General features: G+C 41.3%; 2 protein-coding genes across 4 annotated transcripts; one reads left to right on the plus strand and one right to left on the minus strand.

Annotated features, from left to right (window-relative positions):
• Positions 1–1,163: 1,163 nt before the first annotated feature.
• On the minus strand, positions 1,164–4,390 carry nedd8 (NEDD8 ubiquitin like modifier). The gene is made up of 4 exons (XM_066681277.1): positions 3,951–4,390; positions 2,558–2,605; positions 2,353–2,435; positions 1,164–1,569 (listed from the first exon to the last, which is right to left on the minus strand). Exons 1-4 carry the CDS (start codon positions 3,966–3,968, stop codon positions 1,449–1,451), a joined length of 270 nt encoding a protein of 89 aa, XP_066537374.1. The 5' UTR covers positions 3,969–4,390; the 3' UTR covers positions 1,164–1,448.
• Positions 4,391–4,824: 434 nt separating this feature from the next.
• gmpr2 (guanosine monophosphate reductase 2) lies at positions 4,825–14,421 on the plus strand. 3 transcript variants are annotated; one of them, XM_066681274.1, is made up of 10 exons: positions 4,825–4,945; positions 5,535–5,703; positions 7,069–7,188; positions 7,339–7,422; positions 8,071–8,244; positions 8,389–8,470; positions 8,956–9,062; positions 9,189–9,231; positions 10,043–10,202; positions 11,503–14,421. In XM_066681274.1, the coding sequence occupies exons 2-10, from the start codon at positions 5,617–5,619 to the stop codon at positions 11,690–11,692; spliced, it is 1,047 nt and encodes a 348-aa protein (XP_066537371.1). In that variant the 5' UTR covers positions 4,825–4,945; positions 5,535–5,616; the 3' UTR covers positions 11,693–14,421. The 3 variants fall into 3 exon arrangements, with proteins under 3 accessions (XP_066537371.1, XP_066537373.1, XP_066537372.1); XM_066681276.1 differs by having other exon boundaries at positions 4,870–4,945; positions 5,554–5,703; XM_066681275.1 differs by having other exon boundaries at positions 4,871–4,945; positions 5,518–5,703.
• The last annotated feature ends 12,672 nt before the right edge of the window (positions 14,422–27,093 follow it).

Genomic DNA, 27,093 nt, shown 5'->3' on the forward strand with positions numbered 1-27,093 from the left:
TGTCTGTGAGGAGTGTGGGGTGTTCTCCCTGTGTCTGTGTGGGTTTCCTCCGGGTGACTGTCTGTGAGGAGTGTGGTGTGTTCTCCCTGTGTCCATGTGGGTTTCCTCCAAGTGACTGTCTGTGAGGAGTGTGCTGTGTTCTCCCTGTGTCTGCGTGGGTTTCCTCCAAGTGACTGTCTGTGAGGAGTGTGCTGTGTTCTCCCTGTGTCTGCGTGGGTTTCCTCCGGGTAACTGTCTGTGAGGAGTGTGGGGTGTTCTCCCTGTGTCTGTGTGGGTTTCCTCCGGGTGACTGTCTGTGAGGAGTGTGCTGTGTTCTCCCTGTGTCTGCGTGGGTTTCCTCCGGGTAACTGTCTGTGAGGAGTGTGGGGTGTTCTCCCTGTGTCTGTGTGGGTTTCCTCCGGGTGACTGTCTGTGAGGAGTGTGGTGTGTTCTTCCTGTGTCTGTGTGGGTTTCCTCCAGGTGACTGTCTGTGAGGAGTGTGGTGTGTTCTCCCTGTGTCTGTGTGGGTTTCCTCCAAGTGACTGTCTGTGAGGAGTGTGGTGTGTTCTTCCTGTGTCCATGTGGGTTTCCTCCAAGTGACTGTCTGTGAGGAGTGTGCTGTGTTCTCCTTGTGTCTGCGTGGCTTTCCTCCGGGTGACTGTCTGTGAGGAGTGTGCTGTGTTCTCCCTGTGTCTGCATGGGTTTCCTCCGGGTGACTGTCTGTGAGGAGTGTGGGGTGTTCTCCCTGTGTCTGCGTGGGTTTCATCCGGGTGACTGTCTGTGAGGAGTGTGGGGTGTTCTCCCTGTGTCTGTGTGGGTTTCTGCCCACAGTCCAAAACCACACGTTGGGAGGTGGATTGGCGACTCAAAAGTGTCCGTCAATGTGTGTGTGTGTGTATGGTGCCCTGTGAAGGACTGGCGCCCCCTCCAGGGTGTGTTCCCACCTTGCTCCCAATGATTCCAGGTAGGCTCTGGACCCACCGCAACCCTGAACTGGATAAGGGTTACAGATAATGACTGATGGAGGATGGATGGAGTTCAGTTAAATATACATTTGGTTGAAAACTAAACTTAGGTTAATTAAATGTTTAGTTACAGAGTCTATCTCTAGTTCTACATTATGGCAAATGGTAAACTCCCTAAAATGCTTAATTTGGGAGAATCACTACATTTCTAAATGAGTTGCAAAAAAATGTCAATCTCATGTTTTATTGACAAATGATTCTGATACATCAGATGCATACTAACAATTTTTTCTCCACATTGCTTGAAGTAAACTTAACAAACCGAGCAGGACAGTGCTCTGTGAAGGATAAATTAGGGAAGAAGAGGTGCTGACAGGAAGATGCTGTAGCACTCTCCATAACAGAACAACAGTGGAATTGACACCATGGCGTTTAGGAAACTGTGGCTTAACCACAGCTGGGGTGTTGGGGCTGACTGGATCCTACAGTGGCGAGGTCCGGTGATTATAAGGCCTGCAGGTGGTTGCTGGGATATTGGTGCACTTGCCCTCCTCTGAGTGCAAGAACCAGATGCAATACAGAGCCACCCTGGATTTTATAATCTGCTGCTGTTTTCTCATCATTCCTATAAACAAAAGAATATATATATGTGCTGAAACTCACTGAAAACATGTACATTTATTACTGCGCTTAATAAGATTCACAGAAATGTTTTCTATATTTTACAGTTATTTATTAACAAATGTGTCTTCAAGCACTTTTAAAAATCAGATCTTTCATGTCTCTCTACACAATTACAATGATATGAGAGAGAGAGAGAGAGAGAGTGAGAGAGAGAGACAGAGAGAGAGAGAAAAGAGAGAGAGACAGAGAGAGCGAGAGACAGCATGAAACAGAGTGAGAGAGAGACAGCGAGAGACAGAGAGCGCGAGACAGAGAGAGCGAGAGAGAGAGAGCGAGAGAGACAGAAAGAGAGACAGAGAGTGAGAGAGAGACAGAGTGAGAGAGAGACAGAGAGAAAAGAGAGACAGAGAGAGTGTGAGAGAGAGTGAAAAGAGAGAGAGACAGAGCATGAGACAGAGTGAGAGAGAGAGAGAGAGAGAGAGAGAGACAGAGCGTGCGAGACAGAGACAGAGAGCGAGAGACAGAGACAGAGAGAGAGAGAGAGACAGAAAGAGAGACAGAGGGAGCGAGAGACAGCGGGAGCGAGAGAGACAGAGAGAGAGAGTCAAAGATTACCCCATATCCTTTAAGTACCGTTTCTCTCACATCAGGCCTTGCAGAGTTACGTATCCAATTTAATCAATATTCTTTAATCATTTTCTACATTCAGTTATTTTCCGTGGCCTGATTATTAAATAACTGGGTCTTGCGCAGCACTGTATAAGTGTGTCTGAATGTGCCTTACATCTGTTTCCCACTGTAGATGAGTCTCTGTTGCTGCGGTGGAATTCCCTCTTTCTCTTCCACTCTTTCTTTTATTCTCTCCACCTGAATGTAACAAATTACATGCCATGAAACCATGATTCTGACTTTTAAAATCCAATATTTTTAGGGCAGGCACGGTATAACACATCATACAGTGTCTCATTTATACAACTGAAGGAACATACCTTGTCTGTTGGTTCAATGTCAATTTCTATTTCTTTGCCAGTCAGGGTCTGGAAAATTCAGAGAGAGTAAGCAGTCAGTTACTATTTTAAAGATAACATTTACCAACAGTATAGCTGTGAGGAGTGTGGTGTGTTCTCTCTGTGTCTGTGTGGGTTTCCTCCAGGTGACTGTCTGTGAGGGGTGTGGTGTGTTCTCTCTGTGTCTGCGTGGGTTTCCTCCGGGTGACTGTCTGTGAGGGGTGTGGTGTGTTCTCTCTGTGTCTGCGTGGGTTTCCTCCGGGTGACTGTCTGTGAGGAGTGTGGTGTGTTCTCCCTGTGTCTGCGTGGGTTTCCTCCGGGTGACTGTCTGTGAGGAGTGTGGTGTGTTCTCTCTGTGTCTGCATGGGTTTCCTCCAGGTGACTGTCTGTGAGGAGTGTGGTGTGTTCTCCCTGTGTCTGCGTGGGTTTCCTCCGGGTACTCCGGTTTTCTCCCACAGTCCAAAAACACACGTTGGTAGGTGGATTGGCGACTCGAAAGTGTCCGTAAGTGTGAGTGTGTGAGTGAATGTGTGTGTATGTGTTGCCCTGTGAAGGACTGGCGCCCCCTCCAGGGTGTATTCCCGTCTTGCGCCCAATGATTCCAGGTAGACTCTGGACCCACCGCGACCCTGAACTGGATAAGGGTTACAGATAATGAATGGATGGATTTACCAACAGTATAGCTGTGCTAACCTCTCTAATAATATTCAGAGAGCGGTTATTTAAAGCCACACATTTTGGCAGCTCTCAGATATACACATCACATATATAATCCCATTCATATTTGTATGCTTCTGTATGAAGAAGGATTAATACAGCGGCCTGTGTTTTTGACAAAAATAAGACCTAGTCTTAACTGCACTAGTCCTTTATCAAAAGGCATCACCATATTTAAAAGACATTGTCATTATAGAAGATATACATCATGCTGTGAGCTGTCAACGTCAGACTGCATCAGTGCTGCTTTAAAATCTATCAATAAAAGTAGGACTAGACAGAGCTGAACGTGATGAGAGGCACTTTCTGTAATAAAACAAACTTGGTCAGAGCTGTAGTGTGTGTGACGTATCTTATCGCGACATTTACAATTAAATATACAAAAAAACATCCAAATGTCCATTGGCCTTATTCCCACATCTCTGTGCTTTAAAGGAAGCTTCCAAACGAGCAAATAAATAGCAACAATATAAAGAAGAGGGTAATTTTATGTATGGCCATATAGAATATTAATCTGTTTACTTTGGTTGGCAAAAGAGGCGAATACCTGCGGCGGGTGATGCTTTAAATTTGTCTCCGCTGAGAGAAAAGGAAAGCTCGGCTAACGCCGCTAGCTGAACCCGGCGCTGAGAACATACCGCAAACTTCGGTCTCTTACCTTCACTTTGATCAACATCGTGGCCTCTGAGTTGTGTGAAAATACGTAAAGTACAAGTGCGAAAATTAACCAAATACGGGAGAAAAGAGAAGAATGTTCCTCTCTAATGAACCGCTTTGACTTCACTCCAGCATTAATTCAACTGAAGATCCTGAGCAACTCAAAAACATTTCCCTCCTGCACACTCTGCAGATAAACTATAGTTCCGATTCAAAATACAAGTCAGAATGAAAACACTACTGGCACATTTATGACTCGAAACTAAACTTACTATGATGTTGTATGCGATAATATATGTTAATAATATGTAAACGGTCATTGTTTAAACCGTAAACGGTTTCGAACGGAACTAACATTTACGGTGATGAGAAGACGCCGTTAAGCATGTCGACCGCCATTTTGTAGTCCGTGGAGGTGGCGCAGTGAAGGCGAGTTAACGGCTCGGTCTCGGTTTAAAAACTACTCTTTAATGTGCGACTGTAGATCCGGGGCGCGCATTTGCCGCTTTACAGGGCTCAATCTCAAATACCTCCACACTTCCTACATAGTGTACAGTATATATATCAATATTGAAACTGCTACACCTGTGTACCTCATTTTAAGAATGATATGGTTTAGCTAACGGTTAAATATTGAAGGCTTTAATAAAATATTATTAGTTATAGCGGTGGGGAAATAAGCAAATATAAGAAAAACACGAGAAAAAGAGGTTGGCCATTAAACTCTAGTTTAAAGACATTATATCACGACTACTCACAAATATATTTATATATGTTCAGAGATTCAAGCAAACATTGTGAGCCAATTTTCTAAAATGCACTGAACAACGTATTATATCACTCCCTGAGGTGTAGAAACCGTTATATATTTTTAGCCCTATATAGGGACTATGAAGCGGTTTGGGACAGTGCCATATCCGTTATTGGCCGGAAAATGTGATGTGCAGACTTCTGTCCGCAAACAGACCAGAACCAACTCTGACCCACTCCCAGAAGGTAGCTAGCTAACACATTTCTGATAATAATTTTAAAATCCTCGATGTGTTTTCATGTTTTTACCCGGAAATGTATATTTTATCGCGGTGTAACTGAGAGATGCATGTCTGAGAAGTGAAGGGACCTACACTGACAGAGTTTATCCTTTGTTCAATGACAGCACCACAAACCGGAGAAAAGTTAAATTTGATAAACAAAGGACGTCGTGTTGTTTTCCATGTTTTCGTAATGTTTAATGCTTTGTATGTGAGGGTTTAAATCCAAGAAACCACAAAAGGTAGAGTCACTATTGTGGGAGTTATGGTGAAAATTAATTTTAAAGTAACATAAGACATGGTAGTTAGTTTTTTTGACAGTTTAATGTTGCTAAATTTGGTTTTATATTAACAGCAGTGTTCTAGCTATTACTACAGGCACTGTTGGCCTCATTAGCAGAAACAAACATGGTAGGAATTTAAGGAAAAAATCCACTATATACAATACTGCATGTATGTTCCAAATATGGAATTGTAATTATATATAAAGTGAATGTATAATTACCAAACTACTGTGAGATGGTTGAACTTGGCTAGGTTTTTCCCCTTTTTAGTTTTCACTCCCCCACACAGCTGTGTTTCTGAAGACTGAGATACTGCAGGAGTCTCAAGGACATCAGGTTAATTCAAGAAGCCATGCCACGTATTGAAAATGACATTAAGCTCGACTTCAAAGATGTGCTGCTTCGTCCCAAGCGAAGCACCCTCAAGTCCCGCAGTGAGGTAATGTACTCCATTCCCTTCCTTCTCGGTTAAAAAAGACATCCGTTTACTTACAACCAGAAAATAGCAAACATTATTTATGAAACCGTGTCCACATTCTCATTTATTTATTCATTTTCTCCTTATCACTCGGCCAGTAGCCCACTCAGATTCACTGGGTGCTAGGCGGTCCATCACATGGCATCATACACTCACCGAGTCACCCACACCTTTGGCGCTGACAGTTTGGTGAACGAAGGACGTTGTGTTGTTTTCCATGTTCTCGTGATGTTTAATGCTTTGTGTGTACTTTATTTGTTGTTCTTTTTAGCAGACAGTGTTTTATACTGCTCTGTAAAATGCAGCTCACATTACATCAATCACATTAGATTTGCAGTCCATAACTGTAACAGTTTCTACTTCCTGGAGTGGGGTTTTCACATGGGTTTAGATGTTTAAAGTGTATTTCAGAGTCTTGGATGCACTGTCGCAGTCACACAGCTCCAGGGGCCTGGAGGTTGTGGGTTCGATTCCCGCTCCGGGTGACTGTCTGTGAAGAGTGTAGTGTGTTCTCTCTGTGTCTGCGTGGGTTTCCTCCGGGTGACTGTCTGTGAGGAGTGTGGTGTGTTCTCCCTGTGTCTGTGTGGGTTTCCTCCGGGTGACTGTCTGTGAGGAGTGTGGTGTGTTCTCTCTGTGTCTGCGTGGGTTTCCTCCGGGTGACTGTCTGTGAGGAGTGTGGTGTGTTCTCCCTGTGTCTGCGTGGGTTTCCTCCGGGTGACTGTATGTGAGGAGTGTGGTGTGTTCTCCCTGTGTCTGCGCGGGTTTCCTCCGGGTGACTGTCTGTGAGGAGTGTGGTGTGTTCTCCCTGTGTCTGCGTGGGTTTTCTCCGGGTGACTGTCTGTGAGGAGTGTGGTGTGTTCTCTCTGTGTCTGCGTGGGTTTCCTCCGGGTGACTGTCTGTGAGGAGTGTGGTGTGTTCTCCCTGTGTCTGCGTGGGTTTCCTCCGGGTGACTGTCTGTGAGGAGTGTGGTGTGGTCTTTCTGTGTCTGCGTGGGTTTCCTCCGGGTGCTTTGGTTTCCTCCCACAGTCCAAAAACACACGTTGGTAGGTGGATTGGCGACTCAAACGTGTCCGTAGGTGTGAGTGAATGTGTGTGCGTTGCCCTGTGAAGGGTTGGCGCCCCCTCTAGGGTGTATTCCCGCCTTGCACCCAATGATTCCAGGTAGGCTCTGGACCCACCGCGACCCTGAACTGGATAAGGGTTACAGATAATGGATAAATGAATGAATAATCTTAGAGGAGTGATTGGAGAAAATGGCTGATTCCTCCTTAAATGTTAAAATGAAAAAGCTTATTCTGTCTTCTTTCATGCTCTTTTCTTTCTCAGGTGGACTTGATGCGCAGTTTCACTTTCAGAAACTCAAAAGGAAGTTACAGAGGTATCCCTATCATCGCTGCTAACATGGACACGGTTGGAACTTTTGAGATGGCTTTGGCTCTGCATAAGGTTTGACCTCTTAGAATTAGAAAGATTTGTACCTTAAGAACATCAGGATTACGGAAACTGAGTGGTTCTATCTTGAATCCGCTTTACTGTGATGATGAATGCACTTTATCTCAGGAATTTTATCTAACCCTCCCTGTTTTTTTTTTCCAGTTCTCACTATTCACTGCTGTACACAAGCATTACAGTGTAGATGATTGGAAGGAATTTGCAGCAAAGCACACAGAATGCCTGGAGGTAAAACCACAGTCATTACAGCAGTGTCTAAAGTGGACTTCATTTGAAAATGAATTCATTTGAAATAAATGAAATAATTACATTTTAAAGCTGTTCTGAAGGTCACAGAGTTCTCGTTATCTCTCTCTCTCTTTCTCTCGTTCTCTCACTCACTCACTCACTCTCTCTCACTCACCCTCACTCACTCTCTCTCGTTCTCTTTCTCTTTCACTCTCTCACACTCTCTCTTGTTCTCTCTTTCTCTCTCTCACTATTTCTCTCTCTTTCTCTCTGTCTCTCACTCTCTCTCTCTCTCGTTCTCTTTCTCTTTCACTCTCTTTCTCTCTCACACTCTCTCTTGTTCTCTCTTTCTCTCTCTCTCACTATTTCTCTCTCTTTCTCTTTCACTCTCTCTTTCTCACTCACTCTCTCTCTCTCGTTCTTTCTCACACTCTCTTTCTCTCTCACTCTCTCGTTCTCTTTCTCTCTCTCTCACTCTCATTCTCTCTTTCTCTCACTGTCTCACTCTCTCTCTCTCATTCTTCCTTTCTGTCTCACTCTCTCTCTTTCTCCCTTTCTCTCTCTCTCAATTTCTCATTCTCTCTCTTTCTCTCTCATTCTCTCTCTCTCTCACTCTTTCTCTTTCTCTCTCTCTCTCACTCTCCACAGAATGTGGCAGTCAGTACAGGAACAAGTGAGGGTGATTTTGAACGTCTCGGTGCCATTTTATCAGCTGTGCCTCAGGTCCAGTACGTTTGTGTGGATGTAGCAAATGGTTACTCTGAACATTTTGTTCATTTTGTCAAGGACGTGAGGCAGAAGTTCCCTTCTCACACCATTATGGTCAGTTTTAAAAGCTTACAGCAGACACACAAACATGAATTTAATGGATGTAGACAGCCCAGTGCCTTTTTTCTGTGGTGGATAAGATATAATAGCCGTTATTGTAAACATTGTTGTAAACTGTATATATTTCTTTCGTTTAAGGCTGGTAATGTAGTCACTGGAGAGATGGTGGAGGAGCTGATACTTGCTGGTGCTGACATCATTAAAGTTGGCATTGGCCCAGGTGATAGCACATCACAGTTATTCTGTTTGATTCTTTAGTGATGAAAGTGTTTTGCTTGACACTGTGTTCATGTAAAATATATGTCCGAATATTTAGTGAATTAAACTACTTTAAGCTGTTCAATTGCACAAGCGCAGCGGCATGTTCTGGAGCAGCTGCACATGAGCTAATGTTCACTAAAGCCAATCGTGGAGCCCCCAAGCATTGGGCTGTAGAGTAGAAGAACCGTGTTGTCTGTAGTGATGGAGGTCTATCCAATGGGATGAAGTTAGCTTGGACTTTGTGATCGAAAACCTATCAAACAACATCAATACCTGATCTCACTAATGTTCTTATCACTAAATGCCAGTGAACCCTTACAGACATGTTCCAAAATTTAGCGTAAAGCCTTCACAGAAGAGTAGAGGGTGCTATTGGTGTAAAAGCAAATATTCTATCCTTTATTTAATTTTGTTCATTTTTTTTTGTTTGTTGGTTGTCTGCAGGCTCAGTCTGCACTACACGTAAAAAGACAGGTGTGGGCTACCCTCAGCTCAGTGCTGTGATTGAGTGTGCTGATGCTGCACATGGTCTTGGTGGACACATCATTTCTGTGAGATATTTATTTTGTATAATTGTATAAATCAATTAAATAAGCCATTTTCGTGACCTAACAAATTAATGGAAAAATATCTAAAATTTCAAAAGATTAAATGCCTTTTTTTTTTATCTCACTCAGGATGGAGGGTGCACCTGCCCAGGTGATGTTTCTAAGGCTTTTGGTGAGTTTAACTACCCTTCATTGGTCTTTACAGGACTTGAATTTTGCTCATATATTCTTTTAGACATTAGGTTGGTAGGTGGATTTGCAACTCAAAAAGTGTCCGTAGGTGTGAGTGTGTGAGTGAATGTGTGAGTGTGTTGCCCTGTGAAGGACTGCCGCCCCCTCCAGGGTGTATTCCTGCCTTGCGCCCAATGATTCCAGGTAGGCTCTGAACCCACCGTGACCCGGAGGAAACCCACACAGACACAGGGAGAACACACCACACTCCTCACAGACAGTCACCCGGAGGAAACCCACACAGACACAGAGATAACACACCACACTCCTCACAGACAGTCACCCAGAGGAAACCCACGCAGACACAGAGATAACACACCACACTCCTCACAGACAGTCACCCAGAGGAAACCCACGCAGACACAGAGAGAACACACCACACTCCTCACAGACAGTCACCCAGAGGAAACCCACGCAGACACGGGGAGAACACACCACACTCCTCACAGACAGTCACTCGGAGGAAACCCACGCAGACACAGAGAGAACACACCACACTCCTCACAGACAGTCACCCGGAGCAGGAATCAAACCCACAACCTCCAGGTCCCTGGAGCTGTGTGACTGCAACACTACCTGCTCCACCACCGTGCCGCCCTAAATAAAAATACAGTACTATTTTAAAAAAATAGTTTGAAATCCTGTATGTGTTGCTCCCAAATATGTTACCGTAGCCATCAGATAAATTCTGTTATTCCTGTATCTTGTGTCTGGTGTTTATTGATCTTGAACTAACTGTGTCTGATGGACAGGTGCGGGGGCAGATTTCGTGATGCTAGGTGGGATGCTGGCAGGTCACAATGAGAGCAGTGGTGAGGTCATAGAAAAGAACGGGCAGAAATACAAACTCTTTTACGGCATGAGCTCTGACACCGCCATGAAGAAGCACGCAGGAGGAGTAGCAGAGTACAGGTGAGAGAGAGAAGAAAGAAGACTGGTAGAGTTTTATAAAACAGAGAAATAGGTTTCCTGTAATTATCCTGTAATATAGTGTTGAAATCACAAAATGTACAGTTTACACCCAGGTGCACAAACTACCCAGTGTGCCTTAAGAAAAAATAATAATTGAATGTATGCACCTTTCCTGCCAACACGCTTATAGCCCAAACCCTGCAGCTAAGACTCCTTTTTAAATGAGGTACAATGACATGCAGCAACATGAAAGTTTGTTCTTGATAAAGAGAAGTTGGAATAGTGGAATATAGTGATACATAACTACAAACATCAGTGAAAATATGTAGTAGTTATCCATTAATGTAATTCTACACAAATAAGCAGGTGAAGATAATGAAATAAAGCTAGAATTTCAGTTTTAAATGTTTGATTAATTCTAGACACAGGGAAATATATAGCAAGCATAATATTAATGACTACATACGAAATAGGAAAAGAAAGCTTTCCCACAGGTTTGGCATTTTATATTTCCACGGTTACATAGTCTCTATATTCAAATGGTAGTGAGTTATTATTTATACAGTTTATATCTTGTTTATAAAAGGCTTGGATTTGTCTCAGTGTTGATAAGGTAGGAACTTGTACATCAGGTAGGGATGGGGGGTTTAGCACAGCACAGTAGATTTTTCAGCGAACTGAGCCTCCAAACACACACATTTAGAGGATAAAGCAGCACAACGTGTAAAGGATTTTCTGAGAATTATATCTGTTTACAGTCTAATTCCTTTCTCTTTTAACCCAAACTCAGCGCTAAACTTACAACGGCAGTGGGCTACTGTGCTTGTGTCCCCCCCCACCCGTTTTCAGACTGTGACATCAGCAGTCATTGAGCTCCCACAGCGCCCCCTCCATGTGGCTCTCTTAAACGCACATGAACTTTTAAAGACACAACTGAAATTTAACACACCACACACATGTCATAAATACCGCCCTCATTTTAAGATAGCGTCCACGTTTTTAAAAAGACCAGTAGATTCAAGCAGAGACCATTAGAAACCAGTAGAGACCAATAGAGACCAGCAGAGTCCAGTAGAGCCAACAGGAACCATTAGAGACCAGTAGAGTCATGCAGAGACCAGTAGAGTCAAGCAGAGACCAAATACCGTGGAATATGATATTATCATTATACTGCACAACCCTAACATCAAGTCAATTCCCAGCTACATTTCATAAGACAGTAAGTAACTTTGTGATTAGGCTGGTGCTACAGGTGTTGGATCTGGTCACTGAACACATATCTGTGTGTTTTTGGTTACAGGGCATCAGAGGGTAAGACAGTAGAGGTGCCATATAAGGGTCCAGTGGAGGACACTGTGAGAGATGTGCTGGGTGGAGTTCGCTCCACCTGCACCTACGTAGGAGCCGCTAAGCTGAAAGAGCTGAGTCGCCGTACCACCTTCATTAGAGTGACTCAGCAGCTTAACCCAGTGTTTGGTCCTGGTAACTAGAATGCCGGGTTTGCAGCTGACTGCTAGGTTGATCAGGGTACTAGATCAGGCCTAGTTAAGTCTAACAAGTCCTTATTGAGCAAAGTAGTCTTTTAATATATATATATAACGTTCTTTCTCAAATAATACGACATAAAGAATGATAGGCTTCATCACACTTTTTGTTTTGGGTTGGTATGATACACTTTTCCTTTGCAGTGTTCAAATCAACAATCCACTGCCTGTTTTTTTCCTGTCTCTATTCTTAAGACTGAACTTAATGAGATTGTATTGGACATACATTTTAGGTTTAGAATCAGTTTTTATTCCAGCCTTCACTGCCCTTATTTCAGACACTGTTAATTGTCTTAATTCATCAGTTACAGAGCCTTATGCTGTCTTTTATGCAGTTTTAGAAACTGTTTTAATCTTTTATTTATGTCATTTAAATCTGCCTCTGGGTTTCCACACTGTTTGCCATTCCACATCACTTCTCATTGGTATAGATGTAATATTTTCAATGCACTGAAGAAAAGAAAACTGTTCTCTTGATATGATCCTGTAACTAGTTTATGTGAAAGTGTTATGTTTCTATGCATAATATAAATGTATTTACGCATGCTGTTATTAACTCGTATACCTGAGACACAGGACACATCTTTCCTTTGCACAGTTTGAGGAGTGTTTCAGACAATCTTAGTCATTCCACTGCAGCCACATTTCACTGCTTCATGGAGTTATCTGCAGATTTTGTAGCCTGTTAATGTGTTCTGTTTCTGACACAACCTTTTTTATGATTGTCAAATACCTGAAGGTTTTAAGGAGTCATTAGGCCTGTTTGTCCGTTTAAAAGAACCTTTCAGAAGCACATGTGGTTCATGGCTTCATTTTTAAATATGTGGTTTATTCACATGTGGAAGCAAAGTCTTGAAATATGACCACCTTTGAATTTGTAGCAATGAAATTTTTTGCACTGAAATTATACATCAGTATGATAGTCTGTTATATTGTGTATTCAGTGAGACTTTCAGATTTTTGAGACACTTTGAAAATAAAGAGATAATATCCGCGGAAGGAAGCTTAACGTGTAGTTTTTCCACGGTGTGGAAGTTGTGTTCGTATTTCGTCATCTAGCGGCGACAGAATGTAACTACTGCAGCGCTTAAGGTGGAACAGCAAAATCCTAATGAATCGATTGCTCAGCCTTGGTGACCCGGATGTGACTCTGAACTGTTTAACTCGTATTTTGGTGTCTGAATTTGGTCTATCGAATTCAGCAACTTCTAAATATGTCGTTTGTATATTTTCATCTGTGTTTATTAACCTTTAATAATAACAGTGAAAACGTGTTCTTGAAAATTCACGAGTTCTATTCAAGAGCAGTTATATTCAGAGGTGGAAATCTGAAGACTTAAAATCAAAAGCAACAAAATTGGTGGTGATATTTCAAATTCTGATGAGACAGATTTGCTTACACACACACACATACACACACACACACTTAAACCCCGTATATTTCTGCAGTTGAGTATTTTACAAATGGTATAATAATGTGTTGAGATCAGGACCAAGAATGAGTGAGGGTAATTATACAATGTAAGTGTATCATAATTTCAATGCAGATGGGCAAACTGTTTTGGTACTTATTTTCTTTATCTACTGCTCTATATTCTAACTAAGGTGGAAAATTATTGAATCATTACCAAATCGCTGTTTCCTAGGAGCCACTGTGGCTTGAATAACTACCTGTATCTAGGGTATGATTCATGCTGTTGTGGGATCGCATGTCCTCCTTTATGCCACCAAGTCAACTCTCAATAAAAGTCCCCCTCTTACTCTCTACGTTGATGATGCAGCGGTCTCTCCGTCCTCTTGTTTGAAGTCTGGGTGTAATCCTCGACTCCGCTCTCATTCAGCGTCCACATCAACACGGTTGTTAAAACATCATTCTTACACTTGCGTAACATTGCATCTGTAACACTCCTTTCTGGCATCTGCTCCTCCTCCGTTCACAAACTCGAGCTGGTCCAGGATTCTGCTGCACGTCTCCTCACCCACACTCACATACATCACCATATTACACCTGTTCTCCAACATTTCCACTGGCTTCCAGTCAAATATCATATTCAGTTCAATATTCTTCTGCTTACTTATGAACCTCTTAATAATCTCGCTCCTTCATATCTGTCTGATCTTCTTCTTCTTCGACCTGCACAGATTGGTGCCTGAGCTTTTCTAGATTTGCACCTAGACTCTGGAAGTCTCCTCCTCATCTGGTTAAATAATCTAATTCTCTCTCCACATTCAAATCTAAATATAATCTGCCTCATGCCTGCTCTGTTCTTCCACTAGGTCCTGTCCTGCTATATCTAGTTCTAAGTGGATGTATCATGGTGGTCTTGTTATCTGTCTTCCTATTGTGTATTACACATTGTAAGTGTCTTTGAGTTCCTGAAAAGTGCTATATAAGAACATAATATTATTATTGTTTATTATTATTATTATTATTGTCATGGATCAACTGTGGCTGGTTTTTCAATATTTTAATCTCAAGCCCCCTTTTTTCCAGCCAGGATCAAATGAGCTCAGAGTTTTTCAAAACATTTTCAGATTGCTGGTCCAGACATCTCAGGATAAGGATTTCTAGATCTGGATGTGTGATGTAATACTCCTCAATATCGCCATCTGCTGGACATCATTTTTACCTTTATTTGTTAATGAAAGTATAACAATTAAAGCAAGGATTTTTAAGAGCGCAAGTTGTTCCCTTTATTCTCCATCTCCACATTTTATTTATGAATTAAATTTCTTATTTACATTTGATTCAATCTTTATTTTAATTGTTTACCTAATGATAATCCTGTTATTTGGTATCAAAACTATCCCAAGATTTCTGCTTGAAGTTTTGAAAAACCCAGTTGTAGCATTTAATCCTGATTAAAGATTACATTGAATTACAAAATCCCCTGGGGCTGGTATTTGAAGATTTGGATCTGGATTTTGTAATTCAAGACATAAAATCACAGAAAATCCAGATCTAGAAATCCTTTTCCTGAGATATCCAGACCACGGCACGGTGGCGCAACAGGTAGTGTCGCAGTCACACAGCTCCAGGGGCCTGGAGGTTGTGGGTTCGATTCCAGCTCCGGGTGACTGTCTGTGAGGAGTTGGTGTGTTCTCCCCGTGTCCGTGTGGGTTTCCTCTGGGTGCTCTGGTTTCCTCCCACAGTCCAAAAAAAAACACACGTTGCAGGTGGATTGGTGACTCGAAAGTGTCCGTAGGTGTGAGTGAATGTGTGTGTGTCTGTGTTGCCCTGTGAAGGACTGGCGCCCCCTCCAGGGTGTATTCCCGCCTTGTGCCCGATGATTCCAGGTAGGCTCTGGACCCCCTGCGACCCTAAATTGGATAAGTGGTTACAGATAATGGATGGATGGAAAGTCTCTAAGATAATTTTGATCGTAGACAGGAACAAAGGGGATTATCAAGACAATGTGGATCAAGATTAAAAGGAAAATCAGCCCCTGGAAAAGTCCTGCTCCATCTTCACAAATTAGAAATGATTGTGTTTCACTTTGTTTCATAAACTTACTTGGTAACCTCAAATCACTCATTATCTGTAACACTTATCCAGTTCAGTGCCTACCTGGAATCATTGGGCGCAAGACACACACTTTTGAGTCACCAATCCACCTACCAACGTGTGTTTTTGGATTGTGGGGGGAAACTGGAGCACCCGGAGGAAACCCACGCAGACACAGGGAGAACACACCACACTCCTCACAGACAGTCACCCAGAGCGGGAATCGAACCCACAACCTCCAGTCGGAGCGGTGTGACGCTACCTGCTGCGCCACCGCGCCGCCCCCACCTCATATCAGCCTCATATACCCGAAGAAAGCCTTTTATAATTTGACATTTAAAAATAAATGAATAAAACAAATTATTTTAGCATACAACAAATCCAACGCAGCCATTGGCTGACTCAGATCACTGAACTTTTCACCTTTAATACCCCGTTAACTAAAGCGCATTGTTGTAAATTAATTAGGAAATAAGAAGAAGACCTAGCTCCTAGTTGGAGCGTCTTTTTTACGTCATAAACGTCCAGCACTCCGTGTCTGCAATAGAGCCATTCATATGTTGTTGGTAACTGGAACACAAAATGTGTCTGTTGTTTGCTGCTTGTGGACAAGACTCGGTCATGGTATAACTGTCTGAAATATATTCAGAGGTGTTTACACAGGCTGGCTTGTGAACCATATCCTATGAGCTGAATAACTCCCCTTGGGTTTAAAACAAACTATCTAGCATTGTAAGTGTCACGGGGCGGGTGTGTGTTGTGTGTGTTGCAGTAGAAACTGTGGTGGAAACCCGTAAATTTAAGAGCACCTTCGCTGAGAAGGTACGTCTTCCCCATGGCAACAGCAAGAAAATGTCTGGAGCCGCCCATGATCCTGAGACGTTCCTGAGGACCGCGTGTGTTTGTGGAGTGAGGGCGGGGAAAGGAAATAAAACGTATTTTTAAGCTTCTTCTATATAATATTTTAAGTGAAATGAGACATACAAGGTCCTTTTAACTCGTGAAATTTGGGAGTTTACTGAAGCTGCTGGGAGTTTCTGCTTTTACACTAGATTTCTGTTCATGGATCTATTTCTTCCATATACAAATGTTCAAAGCGGAATCAAGGTTCAGTTTGAACTGTAAGTGTTTTAAAGGATACTGCTGCGGCTGCATTAATGCGGTATCTGTGTTTTTAACTGTTAGACTGCACTTGTCTTTATGGCTTAACTACTTTTTCGTCATGAGATCTGGTTTAACGACCGCATCACTACATCCGCAGCGCCTAATTACCGGAAGAAGAGCGCGGATATACGCGGTAGGAATTAGTATTGAAAAACAAGTCCTCCAGTACACAGGGTATAATCTTTATTTGTTTTTATTGTAAGTAGGAATAGTAAAAACTAATGAAAAATGTCAGGTATTCTGTAACAGGGTAAATTAACAGACCACTCCACTGCAGTCTTGAAGTACAGGTTCACAGATTTACTGTAGGAATATGGAATAATAGCATTTCAAAGTTCCAAGAAATAATGTTTAAGTTCCTTAAATGACAGAATGGCCATAAAATATTCCACAGTCAACTGACAGTAGTATTTGCACCTGCAGTGAAGAATCACACTTCTATCTGGCGATCTGATGGACGAGTCTGAGTTTGCCAGTTGCCAGGAATGCACTTGTCTGACTGCATTGTGCCAAGTGTAAAGTTTTATTTGGGGGAGGGAGGGGTCCCTTAGTTCTACGGAAAGGAAATGTTAATGCTTCAGCATACCAAGAGATTTTTGGACAATTTCATGCCCCCAACTTTGTGCGAACAGTTTGGACATGACCCCTCTGTTCCAACATGACTGTGCACCAGTGCACAAAGCAAGGTCCATAAAGACATGGATGAGTGAGTTTGGCGTGAAAGAACTTGACTGGCTTGACCTCAACCCAATAGGACACATTTGGGCCGAATTAGAGCAGTGTCTGACCTCACAAACGTTCTTCTGGAAGAGTGGTAAACATTTTCCATAAACATATTCCTAAACTATGTGGTTCCTTACTTATGCCCAGTGATGGGAGGTTCTGGACAACTGTGACTATGAATATGACGACACGTTTACAGAAGATAAAAGTAAACTGATTAATGTAAAATATAAAACATAATGTAAAATATTTTCAGGGAGGAAGTTTCTCGGTGTGACACTACTGTTTCTCTCCTGCTGTTTGGGTAGATCAGGTACATTTAACACACACATCTTTATTTCCTTCAGTGCTATCAGTATGCTTTAAAAATGAAATAATGAAATGTTACATTAATTTAAATGTTTAACAACTTCTTGTGTTCCTGAATGTTTCACTGTACAGAAGCTTTTAAGGTGGTTGGACCAAAGGCTCCTCTTTTTGTTGAAGCTGGTGAAGATCTGGTTCTGCCCTGCTCTATCCAACCCAACACTAGTGCTGTGGACATGAGAGTAGAGTGGTTCAGAACAGATAAAGCAGATGCATTAGTTCATCTCTACAAGGATCATGAAGACAGAGATGAAGGGCTGTCTGAGTCTTACAGAGGAAGAACAGCTCTGTTCAGAGAGGAGCTGCCGAAAGGCAATGCTTCACTCAAGCTATCAGTAGTACGAGTCTCTGATGAAGGAAGTTACAAATGTCTCGTTGAGGCACAAACATGGTACAATGACATTAACATTGATGTCATTGTTGAAGGTAAGAAATATTTACTTTATTGATAGGCTACATTAATATTACCTACTGGTTTCTAGATTCACAGTCCATTTTAACAGCCCCAATTACTTTATGGGGGCAATTTGTATTACGGCAATTATAGGCAAATGTCCATGTGTTACTCTGCATACATTGTTAGCCCTTTTCCCCCTTTTATTCAATGGTCAGAATGGTCTGGACCACCACAGCGCAGGTATGATTTGGGTGGTGGATCATTCTCAGTGCTGCAGTGCTGTAAGGTCCATTGCTCATTCCATATCACACATCTGATAAAACCATGGTTATCGTAGTTCCAAAACGAAAGGGACCATGCAGACTGTTATCAGTGATAGTCCAAAAGCCAACATCTGTCATGGTACTGGGGAGTAACAGCCCACAAAATGTGTCACTTTCATATGTTAGAAGGTCAACTGATATGGTATTTGGATTTTTAAGAGACGTGATTCCACCAAGGTGACGTCTTTGCTTTTCCTGAGATGTTCGTGGTTATTTCAGCAACATGATCCTAGGCATCATTCTGCACATGCCACTGTGGCTTTGTAGACATGCATGTGTTTGAGTAGCCTGCTCTAGTTCAGCTCTATCTACTATGACACATCATGAAGAGCAAAATCAGAAAACTTACACCACTTCAGTTACACCACTGAAGCAAAAATTCCACTTGCAAAACGGCAACAATTAGTTTCCCCAGTTCCAAAATGTGTTTTTACAAGGGAAGGTATTGTAATATAATGGTAAACATGTTTCTTCCCCAAATGTTTTGGAGTGTGTTGTAGGCATCGCTCTATAATTGTATACATTTACAAAATATGAAAAAGTTGCTCAGTGAAAACATTGGACAGATTTTTGTTAAGAGAAATAAACAAATCCAAAAATATATGGAACTGCAGTAGTTTATTTACTTTATCAAAATGTTTTCTTATTTGTTATAATTTTTTTACATGGAAATATATTTTTTAAATATTTTATTAATTGCAGCTCTGGGAACCCTCCCATTGATCACTGTGGAGGGCTTTGATAACAAAGGAGGGATCTCTCTCATATGTGAATCCAGAGGCTGGAACCCTGAGCCTGAGGTTGTGTGGCTGGACAGTAAAGGAGTGACCCTGTCTGCTGAAGATACGGAGACACACAGAGACATTGAGGGCTTCAGTGTGAAACAGAGGATCACTGTTTATGACACCAACAAATTCTTCTGCAGACTTCAACAGAAGCACCACATGAGACAAGCAGAGATTATCATCTCTGGTAAATATACAATGATAAAAACACTGTAATTGTTATTTTAGTCTGTTTATTATTATAATGTTTCCAAGTAATACTAACCATATTTACATTTGATTTGAATTTCAGGTACCGTTTTTTATACTTGGAAGGTTCTTATCTTCAGTCTTTCAGTGCTATCAGTACCTGCAGCTATTGGACTGATTCTGGCCTTTATGTTGTGTGTAGCTTGTAGAAATGATAAGATTATTTGAAGATTATGATCTTTTTACTGATCCGTGTATGCGGGCCATGATCAGTTAAAATACTGGAATAATACATTAATCCTTGGGAAATTTAACTTGTTTTTAAAGGGCTTATCTTGCTGAGACAGTTATATAATTAGTTTTGACCAAGCAGAGGGTGGGGGTCTTGTGTGAGTGATCTGGCCAATCACTCTCATGCATGCACTCACTTTGTAGCTCAATTCTGCCAGGTATGAGGATGGGTTTTTTCTTTTTCCTGTGAACCGCCCGGTACTTTCCGGATTGTTGGTCACTTGCCACGATCAAAGGGATCGATCCGTCTGACGGTAAGCGAAATAAAAGTCTGTTGCACAGTCATTCCGGAAAATAGTCTAAAAATCCTCACTCAACCACATCTCAACTGTTGGCTGATGTCAGGAAGCATCTTTTAAAACGACTGGTGCCCGCGTTACAGAGTAAGACATAAGTCGGCCTTCCAGATTATAAAATTGTGTCAGTAGATATGCTGGACAAATTTCCATATTCAGATTTATATTAAATTAACCGCATATAGTTCACACCAGTGTAGTGTGCTCTTTTTTCATGAGCTTTTTGCCTGTATATAGTAGGGTGACCAGATCTGAGATGGTGAAAAAGAGGACACGTGTCAGGAGGTGGTGGGGGGTGGACGACTACTGACGTTCAGACTGACCAATTAAATGTTTACAGAGAAGGTTATCGACCAATAACGGTAGCTCTACAGTCAGACCGTCCAATCAGAAGATTTTAGGCTACTGCGCCACGCCCCCTTCTCACTCAAGCGAACCAATCGGAGTAGCGGAGGGCGGGACTAGTTTGTGAACGAAGCTTCTCGAAGTTCTATGTAAGCTCTAGAAAAACAAAATCGCGGACGTTTGTGAAATTCCACTCGGACATTTTTTTTAAGTCTAAAAAAGAGGACATGTCCGGGTAAAAGAGGACTTCTGGTCACCCTAGTATATAGCCATTCTCCTTTAATATGGAAACGTGTATTTAGAGACTTCAAGAAATTACTTAATAACTTTAGCGGGAACGTTCAAAAACCTGCCCTAAAGCCACTCTGGTGTTGATTTCGTTGTATGCTTCAGAATGTTCTTGTATTTGATTGCATCCAGCATTCCCTCAATTGTTATCAGCCCCTGTCTTAGCTGCTGAGAATCACCTTCACAATATGATGCTGCCACCACCATGTTTCACCATAGGCATGGTTGGACTTTTTTTTGCCAAATATATTGCTTCCTGTTCTGGCCCTAGAGGTAAATTTTCATTTCATCAGATCAGAAAATCTTTGTTCTGTTCCCAGTATTTTACATTCCCATTAGCAAACTCAAAGCAGCCTGTCGTATGTCTTTTACTCAGCAGTGGCTTGTGTCTTGCCTCTCTGACATAAAGACATGATTTGTAGAGTGCTGCAGAAAGGCTTATCCATCCAACAGGTTTCATTTGGGTCCTTCCTTATGCCTGATTCTAAGAACGTATAAGATTTTGCCCAGCTTTGTCTATATTACATTTATTGAGGCCATTGCGATTCTGGGAACACATTTGTAAACTTGCCATGATCTTTGACTTACCACAATTTGATAGTAAAGACTAGGGGTGGGACTTGATTAAAAAAATTAATCAAATTAATTAGAAGCTTTGTAATTAATTCATCAAAATTAATCACATTTCAATATTTAGCATGGGAAATATTGATTAAAGTTTGGTTGATGAATGAATCAACAAACATAAGCTTAAATTCAAAATCTTGTTTATTTTCCCACCAGTCTACTCCCAGTGAATTGGTCAATTTGTCTGACGTGGACTTTGACATTTTGTTTCTGAATGTGAACCCCGACATGTGGTCGACATGTGGACACCGTTTGCGTAACAGTGATCCCTCACTACTTTGCGGTTCATCTTGCGTGAATTCGCTACTTCGCGGGTTTTTTCAAAGGGGCTTTTTTATTATTTACATGTATTAGACTGGGCCTGTAGGTGACAAAATATATAATATACAAGTGTTTCTTACGTACAGTACATGTGTTGTTCACGTCCACATCCGAGTGAAATTTACTGACGCTAAATCACAGCTTAGGAATGACTCTATTAAAGAAACTGGTAGGATATCACATGTAGTTCCAGCTGAAAAAACATTAGAGAACGACTGTTTAATGCAAAGAGAGGGTTGTTAACAGTGACAGGGAGGGGTTTAAAAGTCCAAATACTTTATGTATTTAAATACATAAAAAAATATCTTTTCTCTACTTCCCGTAAATTCGTATTTTGCAAAAAACGAGGGATCACTGTACTGTTAACATTACTGACCTGTGCGCTAGCCCCAACATGTTTTGCGTTGAGGTGGTAACGAATGGTGGAAGTGCTCCTGTGATAAACAAACTCCTTCCTGCATAAAGTGCAAATAACAACATTTTTGTTTGTACTTCCATCTGGAAGTTTCTTGTATTTAAATTTCCCATCCACCAGCGTAGTCTCTTCTGTCATCTCCATCATGTTCATCACATTGTGCGTCGTTATAATCTGTATGCCTGGAACTCATGCACTGAGAAACTTTCCATGGTGCAAAGTGCGATTAAAATGCGTTAAATCTTTTATTTCGTTATATTCCCTGTGATTAATTAATCGAAATTAACGCGTTAAAGTCCCACCCCTAGTAAAGTGATTCATGTTTTTTGTCCTGACAGAGCAGTGTAAACTGCAAAGGATCTCAAAACTTTTGTCAATAGGAGATTTAAGTTATGGTTTTTAAATGTTTATTTTTTCAAAGACTCTAAAAGACTGATTTTTTTTTACTTTGCCATGGCTGAATGGGTGCAACACAATGTGTGTATATATGTATATATGTTTTTTTTATTATTCAGTTCATTCAGAATCAAGGATACAGTATAAAATGTGCAACAAAAGTCTGAATATTTTCTAAATCCATTGTAAATTATATGTGATTGACTTCTGTAAAACACTGATCATTGTATTTAAAAGCCTTTAAATGAAAGAAATGTTTGCTTGTAACAATGCCTTTTAAGAAAATACTGATTAATAAATATGTTTTTTAAGAACACAATGTACAGGAATTAATTCATTTTTAATATTAATATATTTTACAGAAGAAAAAGTAACAGACATTCTAAAACTCACTATATTCATTCATTCATTCATTATCTGTAACCACTTATCCAAGTCAGGGTCGCGGTGGGGCCAGAGCCTACCTGGAATCATTGGGCGCAAGGTGGGAATACACCCTGGAGGGGGCGCCAGTCCTTCACAGGGCAACACTGACACACATTCACTCACACCTACGGACACTTTTTTTTGAGTCGCCAATCCATCTACCAACGTGTGTTTTTGGACTGTGGGAGGAAACCGGAGCACCCGGAGGAAACCCACGCAGACACAGAGAGAACACACCACACTCCTCACAGACAGTCACCCGGAGGAAACCCACGCAGACACAGAGAGAACACACCACACTCCTCACAGACAGTCACCTGGAGGAAACCCACGCAGACACAGGGAGAACACACCACACTCCTCACAGTCACCGGGAGGAAACCCACGCAGACACAGGGAGAACACACCACACTCCTCACAGACAGTCACCGGGAGGAAACCCACGCAGACACAGGGAGAACACAACACACTCCTCACAGACAGTCACCCGGAGGAAACCCACGCAGACACAGAGAGAACACACCACACTCCTCACAGACAGTCACCGGGAGGAAACCCACGCAGACACAGGGAGAACACACCACACTCCTCACAGACAGTCACCGGGAGGAAACCCACGCAGACACAGGGAGAACACACCACACTCCTCACAGACAGTCACCGGGAGGAAACCCACGCAGACACAGGGAGAACACAACACACTCCTCACAGACAGTCACCCGGAGGAAACCCACGCAGACACAGAGAGAACACACCACACTCCTCACAGACAGTCACCGGGAGGAAACCCACGCAGACACAGGGAGAACACACCACACTCCTCACAGTCACCCGGAGGAAACCCACGCAGACACAGAGAGAACACACCACACTCCTCACAGACAGTCACCCAGAGTGGGACTTGAACCCACAACCTCCAGGATCCTGGAGCTGTGTGACTGCGACATTATTGGTGATAAAACATTATTGATATTTTCAACGTACAAACCTGGCCTCACTGTAGGGATTCTGCCACATCTGTACACATTCTGTACATCTGCATATACAAACTTTCTGCCATACCTATGTACACTTTTTTTGCACAGCCAATCCACCTACCAATGTGTGTTTTTTCGGGCTGTGGAATAAACCCACGCAGGCATGGTGAGAACACACCACACTCCTCACAGACAGTCACCCAGAGCGGAGCTCGAACCCACAACCCCAGGACCCTGGAACTGTGTGACAGCAATACTACCTCTCGGACCACCGTTCTGCTCTTTAATAAAAACCATGTAACTATACATTTCTGATTTTAATTTTTGTGTGGAATTGTCACAGAATTTTCAATAGAAATGGTCCAAAATGACTTAATGAATTTAAGAATATTTTGCCTTTGTCTGTAAAGTTACCATTTTCATAAATATTTTGGTTTTGGGAACAGAGAGGGTCTACCAGTTGGAGTATTTCAAAGAAAAAAAAAAAAAAGAATTTTCAATGTGGAGTTGTGGCTTTTTATGATTTGGATGTCACTGGAACAAAAGGGGCCTAAGCCAATCGCTGAAAAGCTTGTAGCATTAATCCTCCTCTGTACTGCTCTGTAACTTTATGTGGTCTGTTACTTTGTATTACTGTTGTGTCATAATACTTCCATTTTTCAATAAAACACACACGGTCGAATGTGGATTGTCCACTAGGAGGGAAGACATTTCAAACACATCTCTTGCTGTGGTATCACTGTACCACAATGAAGCTCTTTAGTGCAAACAATATGTTTGTAAAGACAAATGCATAGTGCATGTTTTTATACCCTTATGACAATAGGATTAATGAAATACCTGAATTCAGTGACTAGGTGTTGTGTCCCAATACATTTAACAGTAGAGTGTATTTGCCTCTCTCTCTCTCTCTCTCTCTCTCTCTCTCTCGAAACTGTGGAACTTATAGAGAAATGAAAGTGAAACACACTTGTATTTACTCCTGCACACAGGTTTGGACACTTCCCCACATTCTGAGAACAGAGGCAACCTGTTGACTCACGTAAGTGAAGAATAATGAAAGGGATGTTTAATTGTGAGACTTTTCAAAGACGATTCATACTTTATTTTTATTTATTTATTTATTTTTGCGATATGTATTGTACAATGTATTTACACAACAGTGTCATAACATTTAGTAGACTTATTATATGTTACGGTTGTTACCATCAAAAGAATTTAGAATTTATTCCAATGTTTATCCTGATTGTGAAAATGCAGGTGAACTGTAGCCATTCTGCTAATGCTGCTCGACCTTAAGGTGTATTTACTTAGACACAGTTCTTGCTGTATCCTCTGAATTCGCGTCAATTTTATCCTAATGTTCTTATTAATACTTTAAGACACGCCACCCACAAAAAATCACTACGGGCACTTTACTGCGGTTAAGCCAGTCTTGTAAAGTCACTTGTAAAAACTCGGTCAAACTAGCCCCCTCTTTTGGAAGAACAGCGTATTCTCAACATTAAAATAAGACAGAAAATAAGTCGCTGACAGAAAATTTATTTCACATTAATTAAAATACATTTTATGAAAAAAAAAAAAACCCAGATCAATCAATACATAAATGTCTATAGGAACAAACATTTTGTGTCGTTTCAAAATAAAAGCCCTATAAACTATCACATTTTATCAGTTTTATTATAAACAATTTAACAATAAAAATCTAGATTTTAGTTTAGTTTTTAAAAAATGAGGCTTGGAGCCTAATTTTTTAGTTTAGTCGTTTATTCATTTGTATTAAATGAATAAATAAATATAATAATGGGCACTCATTAAACTTAACTAAAAAAAAAGGGGGGGGGGGGTGCGTAAACACAACAAATGTAATAAAATACAACACAATTCACTTCAACAGCCATAACCAATAAAAACTAAATGTCACAATGGTGTTGGGGCAGCAGTGTCATGGAAGCCACATTGCCCACTGCTCTCATCCTTTTTTCCCCCCATGTGTACATGGCACAGTTTGTACCAGTCAGTAACTTTAGCAAGGAATGCCATACTTTGTTTTGCTAACTGGTGAGAAAGTGCAGAATTCTGCCTCATGTCTTTTCTGCAGTGGTAGACAAAATGAAAGGCAGATGGTGAAAACAAGCAAGTATTTAATGTAATTTTTAAGTAATTACAGGTGATAAAAGTATAAAATTACTGAATATTGGGACTGTCATTGCAAACCTGGATGACGTTTATGTATTTTCCTGCAGTATAAATGTTAACAAGTGCACTGTGTGTACTATGCTAATGCAGTTGGTTGAAACCCTTTATTGCCCCTAAGGGAATTTGTCTTGCACCTTAAAAAGCCATACACAATAACAATAAATAAAACCATACCAACAATATCTAAGAACATAAAACATTCAGGACAAAGGATAGTAGTTAGAAAACTATGAAAATACCTGGAGGTCGGGTGGGGGATCTTTTTTCAGTATTTCTATAATTAAAACATAAATTATCCAAGGTAATCCTTAAGTAAATTTTTTTATTTGTTTGCTACAACTAGGGTGACCAGACGTCCTCTTTTACCCGGTAATGTCCTCTTTTTTAGACTTAAAAAAAAAATGTCCGGGCGGAATTTCACAAACGTCCGGCATTTTGTTTTTCTAGAGCTAGACTTTCGAGATGTTTCGTTCTAGTGATGTGTCGGTCGCGAACAAACCGGTTCAAAGAGCCGGCTCTTGTAAGTGAACGATGAGACCCGGTTCCCGTCTAAGACCGAGCCATTTTTTTCTAAGGCTTGTCATTCAACCAATCAGAGAACAACAAGCAAGTTCCAATCCTCCAACCCTCCGAGCTGAGACACTTGGTTTTCCTGAATGCCAATCTGCCTTCCAAAAAATAGTAGAAGAAAATGTTAAATCAGTTAAATGTTTGTTGACAGTTGTGGTTGTTTTAATCACTACCGTTGAATGCTGCTGTTTTGCACTTTGCAGAGTATTTGTTTATTTTATTTCCCAGAAATGGATGATTATTTAATTTAATAAGCTATTTTGTAAAACCTACCTTTTGGGTTCCATTGGCTGTATTTCAGAGTTTACAAGTGATTTTTTATTAAGGTGTTTAAATAAAAATCCAGTTATTTATACAATTGAATGTGTGAGTGCAATCAGTGAGTTATTACAAGACAGCCATAAAAACAATTGGCCATTGCAACATTATTTATTATTTTTAATATTGAACAATAATATTTTGTCCATATCGTCATGTAAAATGTAGGTAATATTGTTCTGTACCAGTGGAAATAAGTGGTAAATCAAAGAGCTATTTAGGAGCCGAAAGAGCCGACTCCCCAAAAAGAGCCGAAATTCCCATCACTATTTCGTTCACAAATTAGTCCCGCCCTCCCCTACTCCGATTGGTTCGCTTGAGTGAGAAGGGGCGTGGTGAAGTAGCCTAAACTCTTCTGATTGGACGGTCTGACTGTAGAGCTACCGTTACTTGTCGATAAACTTCTCTATAAACATTTAATTGGTC

Source organism: Hoplias malabaricus, chromosome 9 (assembly GCF_029633855.1).
Source record: "Hoplias malabaricus isolate fHopMal1 chromosome 9, fHopMal1.hap1, whole genome shotgun sequence".
NCBI lineage: Eukaryota > Metazoa > Chordata > Actinopteri > Characiformes > Erythrinidae > Hoplias > Hoplias malabaricus.

Excerpts from the sequence above, each read along its gene's own strand:
- gmpr2 (XM_066681274.1), top strand. The coding sequence starts at position 5,617 with ATGCCACGTATTGAAAATGACATTAAGCTCGACTTCAAAGATGTGCTG. Across the intron at positions 7,189-7,338 it reads TGGCTTTGGCTCTGCATAAG|TTCTCACTATTCACTGCTGT; the intron begins GTTTGACCTCTT and ends TTTTTTTTCCAG. Across the intron at positions 10,203-11,502 it reads GGAGGAGTAGCAGAGTACAG|GGCATCAGAGGGTAAGACAG; the intron begins GTGAGAGAGAGA and ends TTTTGGTTACAG.
- nedd8 (XM_066681277.1), bottom strand. Across the intron at positions 2,436-2,557 it reads ACATTGAACCAACAGACAAG|GTGGAGAGAATAAAAGAAAG; the intron begins GTATGTTCCTTC and ends TGTTACATTCAG. Across the intron at positions 1,570-2,352 it reads ATCTACAGTGGGAAACAGAT|GAATGATGAGAAAACAGCAG; the intron begins GTAAGGCACATT and ends TTTTGTTTATAG.